A 20,875-nucleotide genomic window follows, 5' to 3' on the forward strand; every position below is an offset into this window, starting at 1 on the left:
CAACATTCATGGGTGGGACTGAAAAATGTCATGAATCCTGAACCTCAACCGAACCACACACACACACACACACACACACACACACACACACACACACACCCAATACACACACACACACACACACACACCACACACACACCACACACACACACACACACCACACACACACACACACACACACACACAAAAAGAGAAAAAAAAGGTCATAATCGAATCCGGATTTCCGGCATATACCGGAAGAATCCCACCCATGAAAATTCCACCACGATGCCAATATGCAAATACTGGAATGCCTGTTATAAACCATACCACCTACTGTCACTTTTGCTTTAACAACACATGTATATATGTTTCTGCCTATACCCTCTAGTAGGAAGTGGGGGTACTCTCAGCAAAAACCTACCAGCAAGACAGGTGAAAACATCGTTGAGAGAAGAGTAACAGTCCAGCATGTCGGACACATTGAAGGTAGACCACAGATGGGGGTGGCACAACTTGGTCTGGCACTTGCTGGAAACTTTCCGGGACTGGCAGCAGGCTGAAAACAAAGTGCATATATACCGGTTGACTATTTGTGCATAGCTGCCAACCTTCTGAAGTCAAAATCCAGGAGCCAGGGGGTCAAGGGGGACCGTTTAGTCTTGAATATGAGCAGGGAGAAGTTGTAAAATTCTGGAGATTCCCCGGAAATCCGGGAGGGTTGGCAGCTATGATTATGTTATGCACTTTCAGGTGCACAGTATGTAATCAAATGATAGGATTTGCAGAGCTTAGTTCATGATACTGAGCCCTATACAGCTTCGCATAGACATGGAAATCCACAGATGCACACTAACACTCTCTCCTTCTTTGTCACACACACACACACACACACACACACACACACACACACACACACACACACACACACACACACACACACACACACACACACACACACACACAATTATCTCTGCTTTTCTCTCTCTTACACCCTCAAAAACACACACACAATTATCTCTGCTGTTCTCTCTCTCTCTCTCTTACATTCTCAAACACACACACACACACACACCCATTATTTCTACTTTTCTCTCTATAACACACACTGACACAGAACGTGAGAGACAAAATTACTACTGCTGTAAAAAAAACTCTGGGGTAAAACAAAAACAAAAAAACACAACAGCAATACAAGACAGCTTTCCAACAACACTTATGGTGATATAAAAACATACCCAGTACATCTCGTGCTTGTCCAGGTGGAGATGCTGAAACACACAACAGCAATAATATGTTATGTATCTTTTTTTTTTAACACGTAATGTTTTAATTTTTTGTTAACATGTATTGTAATATACCAATCTTTTTGTTATGGGCGACGTGAACCAAATTACCCAACCCTTCTTCTTCTTCTTCTTCTGCGTTCGTGGGCTGAAACTCCCACGTACACTACGTGTTTTTTGCACGAGTGGAATTTTACGTGTATGACCGTTTTTACCCCGCCATTTAGGCAGCCATACGCCGCTTTCGGGGAAAGCATGCTGGGTATTTTTGTGTTTCTATAACCCACCGAACTCTGACATGGATTACAGGATCTTTTTCGTGCGCACTTGGTCTTGTGCTTGCGTGTACACACGGGGGTGTTCGGACACCGAGGAGAGTCTGCACACAAAGTTGACTCTGAGAAATAAATCTCTCGCCGAACGTGGGGACGAACTCACGCTGACAGCGGCCAACTGGATACAAATCCAGCGCGCTACCGACTGAGCTATATCCCCGCCCTTACCCAACCCTTAAAATTGACAACATAAAAAATTTGTTAATAAAGAAGTGAGTCAACATATCTAAAGCTGGAAAGAAAGTAGTAGTCCTTGGAATCACGTAAAATAATTAATTGAATTGTCTTTTATACTTACAATGTGACATCTCTTATGATTTCAATGGGCGGATCAGTTAATTTTATGGGGGGGGGGGGGGGGGGAGGGTTCCCGAGTTTAACCTATGGGGAGTTTAACCTATGGGGTGGTCTCTTTGATGTCTTGAGAGGAAACTTGGCCAGGGTAGTACATGCACCAGAACTGGTGGACACCATGGACAATGTCAAACATGAAATCGAAGCAGTTTGCTTGAGGAAACAGTCGTCAGCAACTCAAACTTCTCTGTTTTTCTTTTTTAAGAAAATCTGACTTTCTTTGTGGCCCCCTGACCCCGCCCCCTCCCTCTGTAAGGACCCCCCTCCATAAGTACCGATTTTTGTTAACATTTTCAAGGTCGCTAGAGAGGGGTTCCACTGTATTAATTTAGAATTTTAAGTGTAGCAAATGATGTTTACCAAGACATGCAGCATGGTCCTAAATTGAAAATTTTCATCTAAATTTTAATTTGATTATATACTTACCCAACTCACATCAAGCAATTTACTCCAGTTTAGTGCTAGGACGCTGAATAGCATCGCCTTGGTAACAAGGGGAGGTCACCCTAAAAAAGAGCTACCTTGACCCCTTAACATGACAAGTCACGCGTGACTTCCCGACCTTGCCGCCATCTTTGAATCATTCAATCGAAAGCGAACATAGAAAAATTTCCCTCTTTTTTAGGAACAAACACCCATATAACCCCAAAAGCGGGGCAGGCGGGCGGGTATCAACTATGTGAGTTGGGTAAGTATATAATCAAATTAAAATTTAGATGAAAATTTTCAATTAAATTACATTCTTATCCCAACTCACATCAAGCAGAATGCTAATGAAGGAGGTGGGGAAACAAAATTCCACTTACCTCAGACAGAAGGTAAGACTTGTCCAGCCGCGACAATGGCTGGTAGGGAGCTACTGCCATCATGACGAGTGCTGGCCACATCTCGCAGGTAGAAGTTGATGAACACATCCTGCGACTTCCAGTAGGCAGCGTCTAGGACCTCTGCTAGCCTGCCTGAGCGGAGGACTGCCAGAGAAGTAGCCCAGGCCCTGGCTTCGTGCGTCCTTGACGACGTCATAGGTAGGACAGAATACCCAATGCCAGCTTGACTGTGCCACCACGCATACGCTTGTTTAATCAGCGTAGAGACCCATCTTGCCAAAGTGACCCGCGACACGTCCTTGCTCCGTTCTGCGTTAATTGAGATGAAGAGCAGTTTTTGGTCCCTAGACCTAATAGGAGTGGTACGGGATAAGTAGCTAGTGAGAGTACGAACGGGACAATTTACCAAATCAGGGTCACCAGACGCGAGAATCCTACTTAAAGGAGGGATGCGAATAACAGGAGAAGAACGACCAGGTTTTTGATTTTTGGCAAGGAACTCTGGCCTAAATCTTAAAACGACAGAGCCATCGCTCTCAAAAGAAATATCCTTAGCCAGGCCTGAGAGAGCGTGCACCTCACTGCCTCTACGGGCAGAGGCTAACAAAACAAGGAACAATGCTTTACGAGTCAGGTTAGCTAAGCTCGCTGAAGCTAAAGGTTCAAAGTCCGGTGAGGCTAGAAACTTCAATACCAAAAATAAGTCCCACGCGGGAAGAGGAGACTTAGCCTTCGCAAAACCAATCGCTGCCCCCTTAATAACACTAGCAATGACACCTCCCAGGTTAATGCTATGCCCTAATTGCTTCAGAGTAGAAGAAATGGCTGAGCGCCTGACCCTCAAAGAAGAAGGAGCCAAGCCCTGAGCAGCCAAACACGAGAGATGATTTGCTACATGCATCGAGCGAGGAGAAGTAGCAGAAACACCGTTCTCCGAACACCACTTTGTCCAATTTAACCAGTGAGAAGCATAAACGGTGCTGGTTGATTCCCTGTGGGCCTTTTGGACAAACCCTAAAGTAGCCTCTGAGGCGCCTGAACGGCGCAGCGATACCTGGACAGCTTCCAGGCGTGAAGCCGTAGGAACTGGGGGTTCTCGTGAGGAACCCCCGACCTTGGTTGTACGAGATCTCCCTTTTTCACGCCCAGAAAGAAGGGAGGACCGTCTGCGAGACGAAGGAGGTCGGGGAACCAATGTTGGCTGGGCCACCAAGGGGCCACCAACACCAAGCAAGGCTGTTCCAGCTCCGCCTTCCTGAGAACCTTCCCCAAGAGGTGAAACGGGGGGAAAGCATAAGCTATCAGGCGCGACCAGTCTACTTCGAGAGCGTTTGTTTCCCACGCTTCCGGATCTGGAAAGGGGGAGACAAAGACCTGGAGCCTGCGGGAGAATCTTGTTGCAAAAAGATCGACTGTGGGCTTGCCGAAATGCAACCACAGACGCTGTAGGATCTGATGAGTCAGAGTCCACTCCGTGTGCAAAGTCCGCGACGGACGACTGAGGCAGTCCGCAAGGACGTTGAGTTTGCCTGGAATGAACTTCGCCGACAACAGAATCAGGTGCTGGCTGCACCAGGCCAGAATCTGACATGCCCTGACAGAGAGAGTGAGAGACAAAGTGCCTCCCTGTCTGTTGATATATGCCGCCACGGTCGTGTTGTCTGTGCGAACCCGAATATGCTTGTTCCTGACCAGGGACAGAAATGACTGGAGTCCCAGGAAAACAGCCTCTAGCTCTAGGGCATTGATGTGCCAACGACTCTGCGTCTCGCTCCACAGGCCTGACGCAGTGTGAACAGAAAGATGGGCACCCCAACCCTCCATAGACGCATCTGTGAACAGAAACTCGTCTGGAGGGGACATCGAGATTGGCACCCCCTGTGAAATCCAGGGGAGCAGCCACTGCCTCGTTGTGTGCCGAAACCAGCTTTCGATAGAGACCACCGTCTCCCAGCCCTGAAGAGAAGGCTTCCACAGCGAACTCAGGGCGGCCTGAAATGGCCGCTTGTGGACTCTGCCTAAGGGCACAAGAGTGGCCATTGACTCCATTTGGCCAAGAAGAGAGGTCAGAACACGTACAGACGCTTTGTCTTTCAAGGACAGAGTTCGAATGAGACTTTGCAACTTGTCCACCCTTCTCTGTGAAGGGCGTACCAGCCAATCGACGGTGTTGAACGTCATGCCCAAGTACGTGAACTCCTGAGACGGCGTGAGTTCTGACTTCAGCTGGTTGATTGAAAAGCCCAGCTCCAGCGCTTGTGCGAGCACCCACTGAGTATGTGTCGCGCACAACTCCGAGCTCTGACTGAGAACAAGCCAGTCGTCGAGATACGCCCGAAAACGCACCCCCTTCTGTCTGACCAGAGCGGCAAGCTGGCGGACAACCATCGTGAATATCCAAGGTGCAAGGGATAAGCCGAACGGCAGAGCCCGAAACTGATAAATCTTCTTGCCCCAAAGAAATCTCAGCCACTTCCTGTGCGCAGGATGAATGAGAACGTGGAAGTAGGCGTCGGTTAAATCTATTGACGTCACCCAGTCCCCTGGCCTGAGTGCGTCCCGAACCGACGCCGGAGTCTCCATGCGGAACTTCACCACTCTGAGGTATTTGTTCAAAGGAGACAGATCTAAGACTGGGCGCCAGGCGCCCGAGGCTTTTGGCACCACAAAAATTCTGCCGTAGAATCCCGGTGAATTGCGGTCCAACACCTCCTCTATCGCTTGCTTCTCTAGCAACGAGTAGACTTCCCCCTGAATGGCCTCCTGAGCCTCCCTCCTCTTGGGAAAACGAAAAGAGGGAGGAACCCTGGTCAACGGGGCCTTGCCGTCCAACCAGAGGAGCCGGAACCCCGAACGCACTATGCTCACTATCCACTGGCTGTTTACTAGCAGTAACCAAGCCAGTAGGGCCCTGGTGGGGCCGCCCGCCACCAAAGGGGTGGGGGCCAGATGAGCAGGTGGATCGGGGGGGCATCATTGGGGGGGGGGCTTGCGCCCCGACCCCCGCGATTTGCCAAAAGATGGAGCACTCTTCGGGTAAGGGGCACCTCCGCCCCTACCCCGAGAAGAAGAACCTCGGCGCTGAGCCTTGCCTCTGAACGAGCCCGAAGACTGGGGCTTAGAAGAGGTCTGGTTCTTGTTTTGGTGCGTGAAACCATGGTGCGCGATCTGAGCTATAGCCAAGTCTCTAGCATCCTGCGTCTCCTTGCGAAGCGCATCCAAGGATGGCTGACCAAGCAACGCACCCTCCACAAACGGAGAGGACTTAAGAGCCTCAATGGTCACCTTGTCCTGAATCCGAGATCCCGTGAGGAAGGCTGACCTCCGAGCAAGGATAGAATGAGCATAAAGGCGAGCCGACAGATTCATCTGTTCAGCCGACACCTTAGCCAGAGAGGCTAGCAGAACAGTGACATCCAACTCCACAGCATCGTCCCGAAACACGAAGGGATCTAAAGACGACGCTATAGACCTTGACAGAGATCTTTGCAGAGTCTCAGAAAGAGACGACAACTCAAGCAGACGCCTGCCAGTCTCCTCCAGAGACAAAAGAGAGGCCTCCGTGCAAGGGACTGCTCTCTCCCTACTGTAACCGTCTTGCCTAAGTGCTGCGAGTTCCGGAGTGACCGGAAGCGTTGAACGCGGCAAGGCATACGAGTCAATGAGATTGACCGGGTTAAAAGACAGCAACCTCTTAGAAGCGCCGTAAGGCAAAGCTGAGGTCACACTCGGTGTAGCCAGATAAGCCTGTACAGACTCAGGAGCTTGAGCATGAGCTGTTAACAGTGGGACAGCTTGGGAAGCACCACCAGCCTGACCAGTGGCCAGAAGCCTAGAAAGCTCAAACGCTACTAAAGGGGATTCCCGAAACCGGAACTGCTGTTTCTCGTCCTTGGTCGACCGGAAATCCCCTAAAGCAGAAGAGGGTTGCACGACTGAACCGGAAGGCGTCGTCACACCCTCCTCAAAATACCGATAAGCCACTTCCGCCGCTAACGCCAGAGCTTGCGGAAGCTTATTCGGTATGCGGAAGTTGACCTCCTCGTCACCCTGGACGGAAGTGCCAAAATCCGACTGGTAGTCCCTCACTTCCGTGAATCCGGGAACGACACTTCCGCCGTGACTACCATAGTCCGACAAAGCGTCGCCCGGAAGAGACGCCACACGAGGGATTTTATACCCAAGCGGTACGTCTCTATGGACTGCTTCCTGCCTGAAAGGCGGAAGCGGGGAAAGCTGTGATAGCTGTGCTGCCGCACCCACTGTTCCTCTAGGGAGTGTAGGAGGACGCACTTCCCCTGTTCGGTCAGAGACCGAACGCGTGTCTGGGCTTCTCCCTCGATCTAGACGTTCACTCAAACGGAACGACGCAGACCGAGGGCGTAAGCTTTCGCGCACACGAACCGGTGTGGCTACTCTCTCCAAACCACGCACTTCGTTTTGGCCGGAGAACCCGGTTACTGGCGAAGTATAAATACCTTGATCGTCGTCAGTCCACGAAGCCGCTGAACGCAGCAGGGAAACACCACGGCTATCATCAAAAGAGGCGTGTACGTCGGCAGACGTAACAGTGGAGGAGGGCGGAACACGCACCCTGGCCAGGGAACGCACACCCCCCACGCCGGAGGGCAAAGACAACATCTCAGCCTTGGTAGATGATAACTCCGCTGAAAGAGAGGATATCTGAGCACTCAAGGAGTGCAAAATAGCAGAAACATCCTGCTTCTCGCCGACCGGACCTGAACCGGACAAGACCGGTGAAGCAGACAACGGCAAACTAGGCATAGCCGGAGAATCTGGCAAGTCTATGTCAACATCAAACGAGGATTTAGACAAAGGGTCAGTGACTCTAATCGAAGCTTGACTAGACGAGTGCTTAGATTTACGAGAAGACTTCCTCGTAGGAGAAGGCTCGGCCGCCGACTTAGCGTTATTCTTCTTTTCCTTATCCGACATGACGAACAGAAAAAAGTGTAAACAATGCTAAGTACTCGACAAAACCTAAGTCACAAAAACGATAACAAACGACAAAAACGCTCACCCAAACACACAGTAGGAGCAGAGGGACCGTGTGCAAGTACCAAGGCAGAGTCTGACAAAGGCAGAAGTCAGACAAACCGGCTGAAAGCCGGAGCAAAATCAAAACACGTCTGTAGACACAGACCGCTGGAGAGTGAATGATTCAAAGATGGCGGCAAGGTCGGGAAGTCACGCGTGACTTGTCATGTTAAGGGGTCAAGGTAGCTCTTTTTTAGGGTGACCTCCCCTTGTTACCAAGGCGATGCTATTCAGCGTCCTAGCACTAAACTGGAGTAAATTGCTTGATGTGAGTTGGGATAAGAATGTAATTTAATTCAACTGCACTTCTGTATTTTACGCTATCTTGAGCAAGAATCTAGGCCTGCATTATAAATACTGTATTTTTAGACCAGGAAACAACAAGAACATGTGTCCATTAAAGAGTGACGATCTGCAGTGGGACAAATTCTGACCCATATTCTGGTTGCCGAAATGGAGTGAGAAGCAGAGATGAGTACTAAGACTCACAATCAAGAGGCAACTGAGTGTAGCGATTTTTTGCTTTGCGTCACTGACCTATAATTTCTGCTACATTGTAGCATGCAATGCTAAAAAAAAACGGAACTGTTGGCAGCTCTGGATATATCAGAAAGAAACAATAATTGTTGACTCACTGTCCTCCGCCACAATGTCATACTGGTTGGTGGGCTGACTGGAGCCATGATCGCCCGCGGCAACCACATAAAAAGAGTACATCTTGTTGACCTCTGCTGACAGCGTCCATTGTAGTGTGCCAGCATTCAGCAGACTTGTCTGGAGATAAAAAGAAAAACAAGTGAGAAAATGAAAGAAAATATTCACCTGGTAAGTACCAACCAATCTGCCATGAGCACTATCGTCCTTAAAACTATGGCACGAAACAAGATGAAAGACCCAGCATTAAAGGCAGGCTTTCTGCAGCATTAACAGCTGTTTTTCTGCAGCATTAAGAAAGTCGTCCTGTGCAAAAGATGCAAGTCATCATCTTAAATTTCTCCAGGCTCTTACTTGAAATAAAACCATCCCTCCACTTGGACAATACCCAAAACTGACAGCCTGGTTGCTGCCAAAGAAGGTTAGGGGCTTTGTTTGTGAAACAATTTGACCGAATACCCCTCGGGTCAATAACGAAATGAATTTATATACAAAAATTCACATCCTGCACAGGAAGGAAATAGCAAGTTGATTTTTGGTTTGTGTCAAAGTGGAGGGATGCTTTTATTCCAAGTAAAAGCCTGGAAAGATCTAAGATTGTGACCTGAACAGTTTGTATGAGAAGGATTGTGCCTTTAAGCTTCCAGCAGCTAAGCATACCAATGGATGTAAATGTAAAGGAAAACTAAAACTTTTTTTTTTTTAAGTAACGCTTATAAAGTAAGCTGTTAAAAATGTCTAAAAAAACATCTGGATATTAGAAGACAGCAACAAAAAAGAATCACATAATTTTTATTTTATTAAGAACATATAATTTGGAACAGTGTCAATGTGTTTGCTGTAAATGAAATGTTATCGTAACCAAGATCATAACAGGTGTAAACTAATGTCCTTCTTTAGTTTAACACACATCTAATTCCAGTGATAATTTCTATGTAAATAAGCATGTGCAGGTACACACAGACTCACCGCTCTGAAATTGTTGTCAGAAGATTTCTTGTAGTAAACGATGTATCCACTGACAGCAGAAGGGTTGTACTTGGGTGCTTTCCAACTAACTATCAAATTGTAGGATCCGTTTCTCGATACCATCAACACTGACAGGTTCTGGGGAGGGCTTGGTATCAGTGCTGAAAGTGGAGTTTGTGTAAAATGTACTCAGGAAGATGTTAGTGTGTGTGCGCATTTGTGTGTGTGTGCGCATTTGTGTGTGTGTGTGTGTGTGTGTGTGTGTGTGTGTGTGTGTGTGTGTGTGTGTGTGTGTGTGTGTGTGTGTTTGTGTGAAAGTGTATGTGTGTGTGTGTGATTCACTGATTGTGTGCATGCGTTCATGTGTGTGTGTGTGAGTGTGAGTGTTCTGTCTGTCTGAGACAGTCAAAAAAGACACGTATATCGATTGGTTGCACACCCACACAAATGTGCATCTTGATTTACATTTAAGTCACACATAGACATTCAACTTACAGGACCTAACCTAAAATCTTTACCTTAAAAAAATCTGGCATAACTGAAGAAAAAAAAGAAAGTGATGTTGACAAATTATGAAACAGGATTATTCTTCAATGCAAAACACAATTATTCACAAACCCTTGTGACAAAAGATTATACCCAATAAGACAACTTTTCTCTCATTTCCTATGTCTTTTCACCCCCATCCCACCCCCCCCCCCCCAACTCCTGCTTTCTTATCTCAATTCTCAAACACCTCTCACTGCCCTCACCCCTTTGCTTATCCCACCACAAGCCCAACACTACTTCACAGTAAAGAGAAAAAGTTGACTTTGAAAACTCACCTCCACCAAACTCATAGCAGGAAATAATTGTATCGGTGTATGCAAGGCAGTACAACTCATCGTTGGTAAGCCGCGACATTTTGGCCGGATCATTGCTACATAACAGGAGGCAGCCTGTTGGGACGCTAGACTGAGCACAGCAGTTCTCATGGTTCCGGCCATCTGAAACCAGATTTTCTTTGATAAGTTTTTCATTTGGCATTTCTTTACAGGCAAGCAAGGTCGTTCTCAGATCAATAAACATGACCAGCTCTTGTACACAAATAAACAATGTTACCTCCACCCCCACCCCACTACACACACGAAGACATACACAAAGAAAAATAATTAAAGAAACAAGTGTTTTGAAAAAACTAGAGATATGAAGCCCCTCAGGTATGATCATGATATAAAACAGTACTGTGACTGAAAGAAACCTTAGTTATTGCAAGGCATCATTCGTGCCACTGAATAATTATCATAAATTAATTAATATTAGATGTTTTTTGTTTGCTTGGTTGTTTAAAATATTAAAACAATGATATCGACTGCATCAGATTACTTCATTTGTTTATGTAGTTGAAAACCCTTCTTAATGCCCCTGATTTAGGTATTTCCCCTTTTGAGACCCTGCCTCCTCAGGTTTTCCGCTCATGACGTGGGGAAATGTTCTTCTATTATACAAGAGGCGAAGCCTTCAAGGCTCCCGTAAGAAATCGACAAACAGTAACACAAACTCATTCACTCCGTCACACATACACACACACTGTAAGCATAGGTGACACGGTGCAAGAGTGGGAGACACTAGATCTAGATCTGTCTGTCTGTAGCCTACTTACGGGGACATGACTGCCAGATCGACACTGCGCTTTCGACAGCGCGTCCTCGCGCACACACTGGAAACACGCTGTGCAGATCAACCTGTAGGAAATCTCCTTTGGTATCTTCTTTATCTATTTTTCTGGGGCTACGAAACCGAACAATGTGAAATCGTCTTCCCCGAATCGGCGAACTGCAGCTGGGTGAGAACTGTATCTATACCACAATCCTTCACGCGATCTGACTTAACCTTGACCCCTGACCTGGTCTACATACCACACACGACACAAACCAGTCACCTGTTATTACCCCCCCACCACCCGTTTTCTTTGGATACACACTTTAACTACATACGTGCCGACGAAATGTTGATCATTGCTTCAATACTTTGAAGCTGTTGCTTGGATAATAACCAGGTAAAATTAGTATTTCGGTGTTCAGTTAAATGTTAAAGTTTCTATCACACACATACACACGCACAGACAGACAAAAGTTAGCATCGCATAGGCTACACTTACGTGAGCCAACAACTCAATCTCTCTTTTAAGACCCTTTTTTTCTCTTCAGATTTTGGAGTCTTAAACAGAGGATGCCACTGTGAAGGGGTTTCTGCTCATAATGCCTGGAAATGTACCTCAATATTAAAACTCAACCTATCTTTTAAGATCCATTTTGTTTCAGATTTTGGAGTGTTAAAAAGAGGATGTCACTCGAATACGAATACGAATACGAATACGAATACTTTATTATCTCATACAGAGAAATTTCAGTGTGGTGCACATTAAAAGACAAAACAAATAATAAGACAACAGATAAAAATACCATACGAAGCATACTACACTGACAAAAGACAGTGAAAAACGTCAACAAACAGAGAGACAGGCACCACAGCAACGCCCCTCTGTAAGCCATCCGACAGACCTGAGCCACAGTAGATGAGCTTGTTGAGATCTGTAGCACAGGCGGCAGTAAAATTGGTGCTGGGAGCAGAGGACGGATGACAGGCAGGTAGGCAGGCGTCACTCACATTCTGCTGCTGACAGCACACTGAAAACAATGGTAATTAGGTGAAACATGGCACAGTGTCAGTGCAACAGATTTGTTAATTGACAGTGTCAAGACAAAGTCTGACACTATGCTGGCAGCAAAGTGGAATCGATGCTAAAACTAGGTGATATGAAACAGGCACCTGTCCATATCAGGTGAGATGCACCAGACGTCGTCGTCGGATTCAACCGACTACCCAAGATGAAGGAGCAGTAAAAGATCTGTCGGTCAAGAATTTCTAAATGAAGTGTAATACTAAGCTGGAAACAAACAAGAGAAAGTAGAGGTAGGATATCCGTCAGTCTTCAATATTTAAACAAAAAAAATTGTGAAACAAAGTTAGGGCAAAAGATCTTATAATTATCAATGTTTGAAAAAAGTGTCATATTAACACTAGCAAAACTCTTGCCTACGTATCAAGAGGAAACCATCTCACAACGCAAAACTAACAACGAGCTCTTAAGAACAAAGCTGAGAAAAAAACACAAACTTTGCCTTGTGGGTTTTCATTTTGCAAGACCAAGTCTTTATTTTTTGTTGGTGTAATGTAATCTCTCTGGCCTAAGTCTCTTGCCGACAGTTCAGCAGCATTACCTTTTTAGGCCTCTTTTATCATGTTCCAAGCATCTGGTGCTATTTTGTTTTCAAGATTTTAACATTGCAGATAATGTTTAACTCACCTGTGGTATTGAGGGGTGTTGTTGGAGCATTCGCTTCTGGAGAAACGTCCGAATCTGTTCAACAACAAAACGTTCTCTGCATGTTGAAGATCAGCACCATAATAAGATATTCACTGGTATGTATAACTCTTTAAGATATTCACTGGTATGTATAACTCTTAAAGATATTCACTGGTATGTGTAAGTCTTAACACCTGTATCAGTATACTAGATGAATACCCGCTTCGCCGGGAAGAAGTAGAGCCGAATACCCGGCTTTGCCGGGGACCCGGCAGCCTTGCCAGCGCACCGTACAAAGGAAGGGAGATAAACGCGCAAAACACTGGAGAAGATAAGGAAGAGTTACTGGGAATGGATGTACAGAAAAACCAAAATCGGTTCAGCGCTGCGCGCTGAGAGCACGTGTTGAAAATTTTCATCGACCAGATTGTGTTTTGGGTGTACCTGAATATGCCCACCAAATTTGAAGCAGATCCATCGAGAACTTTGGCCGTGCATCGCGAAGTGACCGACAGACAGACAGACAGACAGACAGACAGACAGACAGACAGACAGACACAGACACAGACAAGCCGTATATAGATATAGATGTCAAAACATCTAAGTTGAAAACAAAATGTATCAAATTTATTTTGAGTTTTTCACTTTTCAAAACCTTTACAGTGATCCTGATTCATCTGCTCATTTTGTTCCAGCTATTTGACCAGACAAACCATAGCTTTTAACTAATGACAACTTTAATACAGAACAAAAACCGTTCAATGGAACTACAGCTGTACAACAGGCCAGCTGGTGATTTACTCTCCCGAATTTCATATTTTTAGTTTAACTAGTTAAGGGGAGGTGGGCCAGTGCACTACCTTTTTTTTAATTTTGAATGTTTTATTGTGTCTGAATGTTATTTTATGAAAGAAATGAACAAATGATGACAAAGAATAGTCACTTTTTGTATTTTCGGTTGCTGGTTTTTGTTTTACGCGACAAAAACAGTCAAAATACAGACAAAAGTGGAGTACAGGAGATACACGGATTTTCATCAGATGTGATTGTCACACTTCTAATTATTGTTTTATTTTATCCTTCTGGGTATGCTCTAGGGGATTACGAAGCAGATCTTGTTTATTATATTTATATTTGAAGTTAGGAACACTTCTTTGTTACAACTGTCAAACTTTAGGGTAACGCTTGCGAAATTATTTTTTGAAATAATCTGGATATGACTATAATAAAATTTCAGCAAATTCCCTTCGTAATCCCCCAGAATGTTATATTCTGCACAAACTACAAAAGAAAATATTGCTCTAGCTAAATTACAGCCAGAGAAATCGCGTAACCCAAGACGTAACCGTAGGCAAAATGGCTGAACTGAGAAAAACGACATTGAAGATTGAATACCACAGAAACACTATTGAAACAGACACAAGGACAAATCTGTGTTATGAATGAACAGCTTAGTTTATTTGAATTGCAAACTACTTAGCCTTTAGCACGCCAGCAGAGAATTTATGCGTCCATCCCTTCTTTCCCTCTGTCAACCAGCATGGGGATACTGCCCCAGCGCTAAACGTGTATCAATGATCCGATTCTCGTTTGTATTTGCATGCGAGAATAACAGTATTTTTAACGGTAACTTACTTGAGCCAGAACGATACTTATTTCCTTCCGTTATCTCGTCGATTTGTTGGTTTCCTCGAAGTTTTCTGCTTTTGTTTTTACATCGATACAGTACTTTGGTGCTTCGACAAGCAAGATGGAGGATGATGAGTTTGAAACTTTCGTTTGAGTTGTTTTTTGACAACAAATCGTACGTGGAATCTGAACGATTTACTGAGGAAGCTCTTCGCAATGAACTGTGTATCGCGGTGAAGAAAATGACACAGTTCGTCAAGACAGTGACGGAATTTACGAAAGTGCAGATTGATACAAACAGTTGCTGATCCAGTTTCGTTTGGGAAATGGCGGGCCCAGCAAACACTACCGATAATCTGACTGATGTTGGATACTTTCTCCTGTTTTTGTTTTTTTGCGTAGCAAATGCTCAACTTGCTTGTCGAGGAGATACTGCACAGAAACTGACTCAAATTCAGCGCAAAGCAAGCCAGTGCCGAGACGTAAAAAGTGTGCTGCATGGTGTGTTCGGAAATGGCGACCTGTGGATCTGCGTGGAGATCAAAGCTTTCCTCTGTGTCGGAAACACCGACAGAATCCAAACTTTGGCCTAGTACCAGCGGAACTACTTGTTGTTGCTAACCGAACTAATAAAGACATTGTCCTCTTTCTTATTTCGAGCCATTGTTATCGTATCAAAGGTTGTTTCTCAAGGAAAAATTCGCTTTCGGTTGTCACCGATCGTTTGATGTGTAACCAGGATGTTGTAAAACCGAGTGAACTTCGGGTGTTCCCGTCATGGCCGAGAGTCTCTTCGGTAGTTTCCGTATGCAAAATTCGTAAGCTGAGCATGCGCACTCACAAAGTAAACTGGTTCCCGATTTCGGTTTATGAAACGAACCAATGGATGTCGAGTACCTTCCAAATAAGGACATTTCCGTTCGATTACGATTGCTGCCTTTGCAACGGACAAGTGGCTGAGTGAATGGAACATTCATCAAAACACTGATGTCATGTTATAGGTCAAGAGCTGCTGCGCAGTTTCGTATGTCGTGAATGCACTGTTTTGCTGAGGACAAAGCCGTACCTAGCCTTTGAAATGAGACATTTTTTGGCGGGGGAATATCGACTACAGAAGACAATCAATGCCACACATGTTCACATTTTGTCTTTATTGACAGATAAATAGGACACTTTTGACAAAAACACCGACACACATGGATGATAGGTATGTTATGGAAACATAATCTGCTAAAATACCCAAAACAGTGTTTTGAACGATTTGGTCAATTTTGCACTGGCCCACCTGCCCTTAAATGACAGTTTCCAACACAATGTTATGTTTTTATATCCATATTTACATTTTTATAATTCCTATACAGTGGTACAGGCAACGTCAGGACCCCCCGATGAGAGAACACCTCCCATGAAAACAACACCTTTTGGTTGCTTGTTATCTTGCCAAAATGTACCTGTGATGTAAGACCACCTGCAATGTAGGGACAATATGCTCAGTGTTGTTCTCAGGCGCCAGTCTTCCGCTATTGCCGTTCTGATCTGACGCATTGGTCTGACCCCTGGTCTGTCAACCATCTTATGGGTTTAACATGTAGAAGGCCCCCTAACAAAAAAATCTTATTGCATGCAGGACATCTGGACCTACTTTCAATCCAGGCCTAGCTGATCTATTATTCTCTGAGTCTGGGAACAACACTGTTTGGATGTCCTTTCCTAGCAGGTACCACCGTATTTTAACCCCTGGCCATACTTTGCTACCATAAAAAAATTCAATACTCTGACACGGGAAACAACTACTGTAGATTGCCTTTGAAATTGTGAATGAGTGCCTCCCCTGGAGACCATTTTCTGAGTTTGGGTCCAATTTGTTAATACCTTGTATGTTATTTTTTTCGTTGATATTTGTAACTAAATTCTTACGACCGTGAAGGGTTAAGTTGAACACTGACCCATGAGGACGAGCTCAACGGTGCCTGCCTGCGTGGTGCCATCCACCTCACATTTGTACACTCCCTGGTCCCTCACCTCCGCCGGGTGGATCTGCAGCAAGTACCTGTTGCTGTCTGAAAAACACAAAAATTGCCGGCCATGTCAAAGATATCACACAGTATCCCTTAAAATATGCAAGTACCTGTTGCTGTCTGCAAAACACCAAGCACAAACATTGCTGGCCATGTTAAAAGTACCACCCAATACCCCTTGAAATACGCAAGTACCTGTTGCTGCCTGCAAAACACCAAGCACAAACATTGCTGGCCATGTTAAAAATACCACCCGATACCCTTGGAAATACGCAAGAACCTGTTGCCATCTGCAATAACACCAAGCACAAACATTGCTGGCCATGTTAAAAATACCACACAGTACCCCTGGAAATATGCACATAGATGCCAATTTGGCCGGGATAAAAACAAAAAACAATTTAACCAAGATAACAAGATTCTCTTCAGCCCAGTGCAAAAAATCAAGGGTTTGCGATGGTAAAGATTCCAAACATTACCCCCTGAAATTGTCATATACAGGGTGACCCCCAAAAAAGAGTACCCAAACAAAACGTCATGAATTGAACAAAAATAAAGCAATCTTCATAAAATTTATTTACACACACAAGTAGCCTCTGCATGGTTTGCACAGAAAATTTTAGCGTTCTAGCTTGTCTTTCAGGAAAGTTATGCTCATTCTACAGAACATGTTCCAAAAGGCCTCCGCGCCGCTGGAGGCAAACTTGAACTCGCCGCGCAAAGTTATCAATCACCCGCACACACTCCTGTTGCGAGATTCCGCGAATGGTTGTTGAGATGGCTCTCTTGAGTTCTGTGAGTGTCTGTGGGTTGTTCCTGTAGACGTTGTCTTTCAGGAACCCCCAAAGATAGAAATCTGGGGGATTTAAATCCGTGGGAGGCCATTTGGAGCATGTTCTGTAGAATGAGCATAACTTTCCTGAAAGACAAGCTAGAACGCTAAAATTTCTGTGCAAATCATGCAGAGGCTACTTGTGTGTGCAAATAAATTTTATGAAGATTGCTTTATATTTGTTCAATTTATGACGTTTTGTTTTAGGTACTCTTTTTTTGGGGTCACCCTGTACATGCCCATGTGGCTGGGATAAAAATCAAAACAAAACAAAAACTCAAGATAACAAGATTTGGTCTAGCACTGTGCACAAGGAACGCTTTGCCTTATTTTTTCAAAGCATATTTTCTAACCCTGTCTTGATTTGTAATTCATGCAGTCAAAACAATGAAGTACATACCGATCGGATGAGCTGTGCTGTACCTTGGGTCGTCGACCAAAAGCTCGTCACCATGGAAAATGGTGGTGGAATGCTTTACGAAAATCCAATTCAACTGAAAAAGTACAAAATGAACAATTATAATAATAATTTAACACAAGAAGAGCAAACGCTCGATCGAGTCACTTTCGCAGTTCTGAATATTATATGAGGCATCAGATGGACAGGAAGAAATTGCTATTCACAACACAATGAGTCACGTTCACATAAAATTTGAGCCCGGTCACTTTTATAGTTTCCGAGAAAAGCCCAACGTTAAGTTGTGTGTTGCCGAACAGAAAAGGCTAGTTATCTCCCTTGTTTTTCTGATAACGTTCGTAAAAGGCTACAGATGTAAATACTTTGATGTAAAGAATAATCCTACAAAGTTTCAATCACATCCGATGAACTTTGTCAAAGATATAAAATGTCTAATTTTTCCTTTGACGCTGACCTGTGACCTTGAAAAAAGTCAAAGGTCAACGAAACCATCGTTAAAGTGTAGAGGTCATTGGAGGTCACGACTAAACAAAATATGAGCCCGATCGCTTTGATAGTTTCCGAGATACTTTGTCAAAGATATAAAATGTCTAATTTTTCCTTTGACGCTGACCTGTGACCTTGAAAAAGGTCAAAGGTCAACGAAACCATCGTTAAAGTGTAGAGGTCATTGGAGGTCACGACTAAACAAAATATGAGCCCGATCGCTTTGATAGTTTCCGAGAAAAGTCCAACGTTAAGGTGGTGTCTACGGACGGCCGGCCGGCCGGCCGGCCGGACAGACTAACACTGACCGATTACATAGTCACTTTTTCTCAAGTGACTCAAAAACCACAGTTCCAATATACACGGAACACCAAAGAAACAGCACTCTCAAGGTAAACTTTTGACGGGATAATTACGGTACCTGTGGGTGTACGTGCAATATCCTATGATCAGTCTCATTTTCAAAGGGGTCTCTATAACCTTAGTCAAATTGTCTGGCAAAAGAGAACTTAGATATGATCAGCACATTTGTTTTAGAGATGGACGCTTGTACTGTGCGAGGGGAGGTATGCTGTCACCCCTGTGTGTGAATGCGGCTGGTCAGACGAGTAGTGCGAGAGTGCTGTGACATCAGACAGGACTTGAGGGAGAATGGGTGTAGATGTGTTGGTTTTATGTCGGAATAAATGATAAATTATTTTGGTGTTTAGCTTAATGCCTTTGGCAAGGCGAGAAGAGATGGAAGCAGATGTGGACTTTTGTCACCGAGAGGACAGAAGTCGTGCTTCATTGGAACTGCAGAACTTCCAGGACTAGTGTGGGATGTGATTCCTGAATTAATGTGTTATGAACTGCGCTTTCAAGGATTCTGATGGAAGAGTGGTAGTACTAGTGTAGTGCCAGAGTGTGTTTTCTTCTTCTGTATGGCAAGGGGGAATTGTGTTGTGTGATTTAATAAATGATGATTTTTATTCAATAGCCAGGGAATGTTTATTCCTTTTGTTCCGTGTGAGTTGTTCGAGTGCGTGTTGTCGCCACCCCATATATATGTTTGTGTGTGATTGTGTATGACTGAGTGTAAAGGAATGTGTTTGAGTGTGTGAGAGTAGTAATCCCATGCATGGAAAAGCCAATACCAGGTCACAACCTTCTTTCGCTCAGGGTCACCTTAAGGTGAGAGTCTTGCATGCCTCGATCTTTGGTTTTTAAGCCTTTTTAGTTTGCAACTCTTTTATTATTTCTGTTCTGCCTAGATTTTATGGTTGATCTCAAGTGTGAATGACTTAAAAGTCTGTACTTCTGGGAGAAAAAGTGCGATTCAACTCTTTGCTTCTTCCCACACACAGTTTCAAGCCTCATTACGATAATAGGTCCGTTGGTCCTGGACTAAAAATATGTTACATATGTAGTATGAGTCCAAATGTACTGGCCTTGTCCATTTCATGGAAAAATTGATGGTCAGAAGACCGCCTACATTTCAAAACAAACAGACAGTCCACCGGCCAGGGTCAGCCCAATATGTCAAATCAAAAAAATATGTGTAAATGACCAAAAACCGAGGAACAACCCTTCACACACACACAGTGACACACACTTCAAAATACAAACAGAAAAGCTGCCCTTGTCATTACACACGATTCTCACCTTGTTAGTTCCCAGGTTGTCAACACGACACTCCAGGATGATGTATGCCCCCACTTTGCTGTGAGCTTTTGTTCCCTGCGTGAGTACCACTGGAGCTTGGCCATCAACTGAATAAAATATTTGAAAACAAATAATGAGTGCAAATGTATACACAATAAGAATGTACAGCATGTATATGGACAAATACACACAGATTTCTTTTCAATTTAAAAAGCAATTGACATTTCATGAAAATATTTTTTTTTATAATCAAACACTTAAATAGTGTTATTACATAACACTTGTTTTTTTGTATCAGTACACTGACCTGCGGTCAACAAAGAAAGAACAATGGCAAGTAATGCCAACTTCCACTCCATCTTTGCAGAAAAGCTCTCAATCTGAAAAAAAAAATGAAAAAAGGTAACATTTCAAAAGGCAACATATGTGACAGAGCATAAGAGAACGGCAGTAGATTTACTTTTTTGTTGGTGGCAAAGTGAGTTTCTAAAGTCACAGCCAAAAGCAATTTAGCTAGGAATAGGATGTTGAACAACATGCAAAACACAGATTGATTCAATCTTTCTCAGCTGCACAGAGACCCAGTACTGCTTGACGTTTTGGGGAATTTGAACTTTAAAGGAACCATAAACTCACAGTCAGTACGACGGGTATAGGTTTTTAAGCAAAATTACCTATTCAGCTTGTTTATTTTCAGAAGAATGTATATATAGACTAGAGCTTTATACCCTGCAGGGTTTGAGGTCCTTTGTTGCTGCCCTACATGCCAACCTACATAAAGGGCATTGTTGTTGTTGACCCTTTATCAATAATTCTTCCCCCGCCAACCAATCATTCTCCCCCCTCAACGGCTTTCAGCCTGTAATACTTAACACAGTACAAGCATGCAGCAAATCACATAAGCCATAAACTATCCCTGACTTGACAGCATAGTTGACTTAAAAGCACAGTGTCTACAGCACAGGTAATTTATTACATCCATAAACTGTACAAAAGCAAACAATGAATAAATAAACCCCACACTTTTTGACATCTAG

The 20,875-nt window shown here is 44.3% G+C and overlaps 2 protein-coding genes across 2 annotated transcripts in view; both read right to left on the reverse strand.

Moving 5' to 3' along the window:
* LOC138959367 (Ig-like and fibronectin type-III domain-containing protein 1) overlaps positions 1–20,875 on the reverse strand; it is a 74,306-nt gene that overhangs the window by 41,283 nt on the left and 12,148 nt on the right. The window contains exons 2-12 of the mRNA XM_070330795.1: positions 20,146–20,218; positions 19,839–19,945; positions 17,691–17,784; positions 16,387–16,500; positions 12,812–12,865; positions 12,006–12,131; positions 10,287–10,448; positions 9,463–9,623; positions 8,475–8,613; positions 1,218–1,250; positions 404–538 (exon numbers count right to left, since the gene is read on the reverse strand). Coding sequence (XP_070186896.1) covers positions 404–538; positions 1,218–1,250; positions 8,475–8,613; positions 9,463–9,623; positions 10,287–10,448; positions 12,006–12,131; positions 12,812–12,865; positions 16,387–16,500; positions 17,691–17,784; positions 19,839–19,945; positions 20,146–20,197 — 1,177 coding nt within the window. The 5' untranslated portion in view covers positions 20,198–20,218. The remainder of the gene's footprint in view (positions 1–403; positions 539–1,217; positions 1,251–8,474; positions 8,614–9,462; positions 9,624–10,286; positions 10,449–12,005; positions 12,132–12,811; positions 12,866–16,386; positions 16,501–17,690; positions 17,785–19,838; positions 19,946–20,145; positions 20,219–20,875) is intronic.
* On the reverse strand, positions 2,341–5,757 carry LOC138959366 (uncharacterized). The gene has a single exon (XM_070330794.1). It carries the CDS (start codon positions 5,753–5,755, stop codon positions 2,762–2,764), a length of 2,994 nt encoding a protein of 997 aa, XP_070186895.1. The 5' UTR covers positions 5,756–5,757; the 3' UTR covers positions 2,341–2,761.

Source organism: Littorina saxatilis, linkage group LG2 (assembly GCF_037325665.1).
Source record: "Littorina saxatilis isolate snail1 linkage group LG2, US_GU_Lsax_2.0, whole genome shotgun sequence".
Classification (NCBI taxonomy): Eukaryota; Metazoa; Mollusca; class Gastropoda; order Littorinimorpha; family Littorinidae; genus Littorina; species Littorina saxatilis.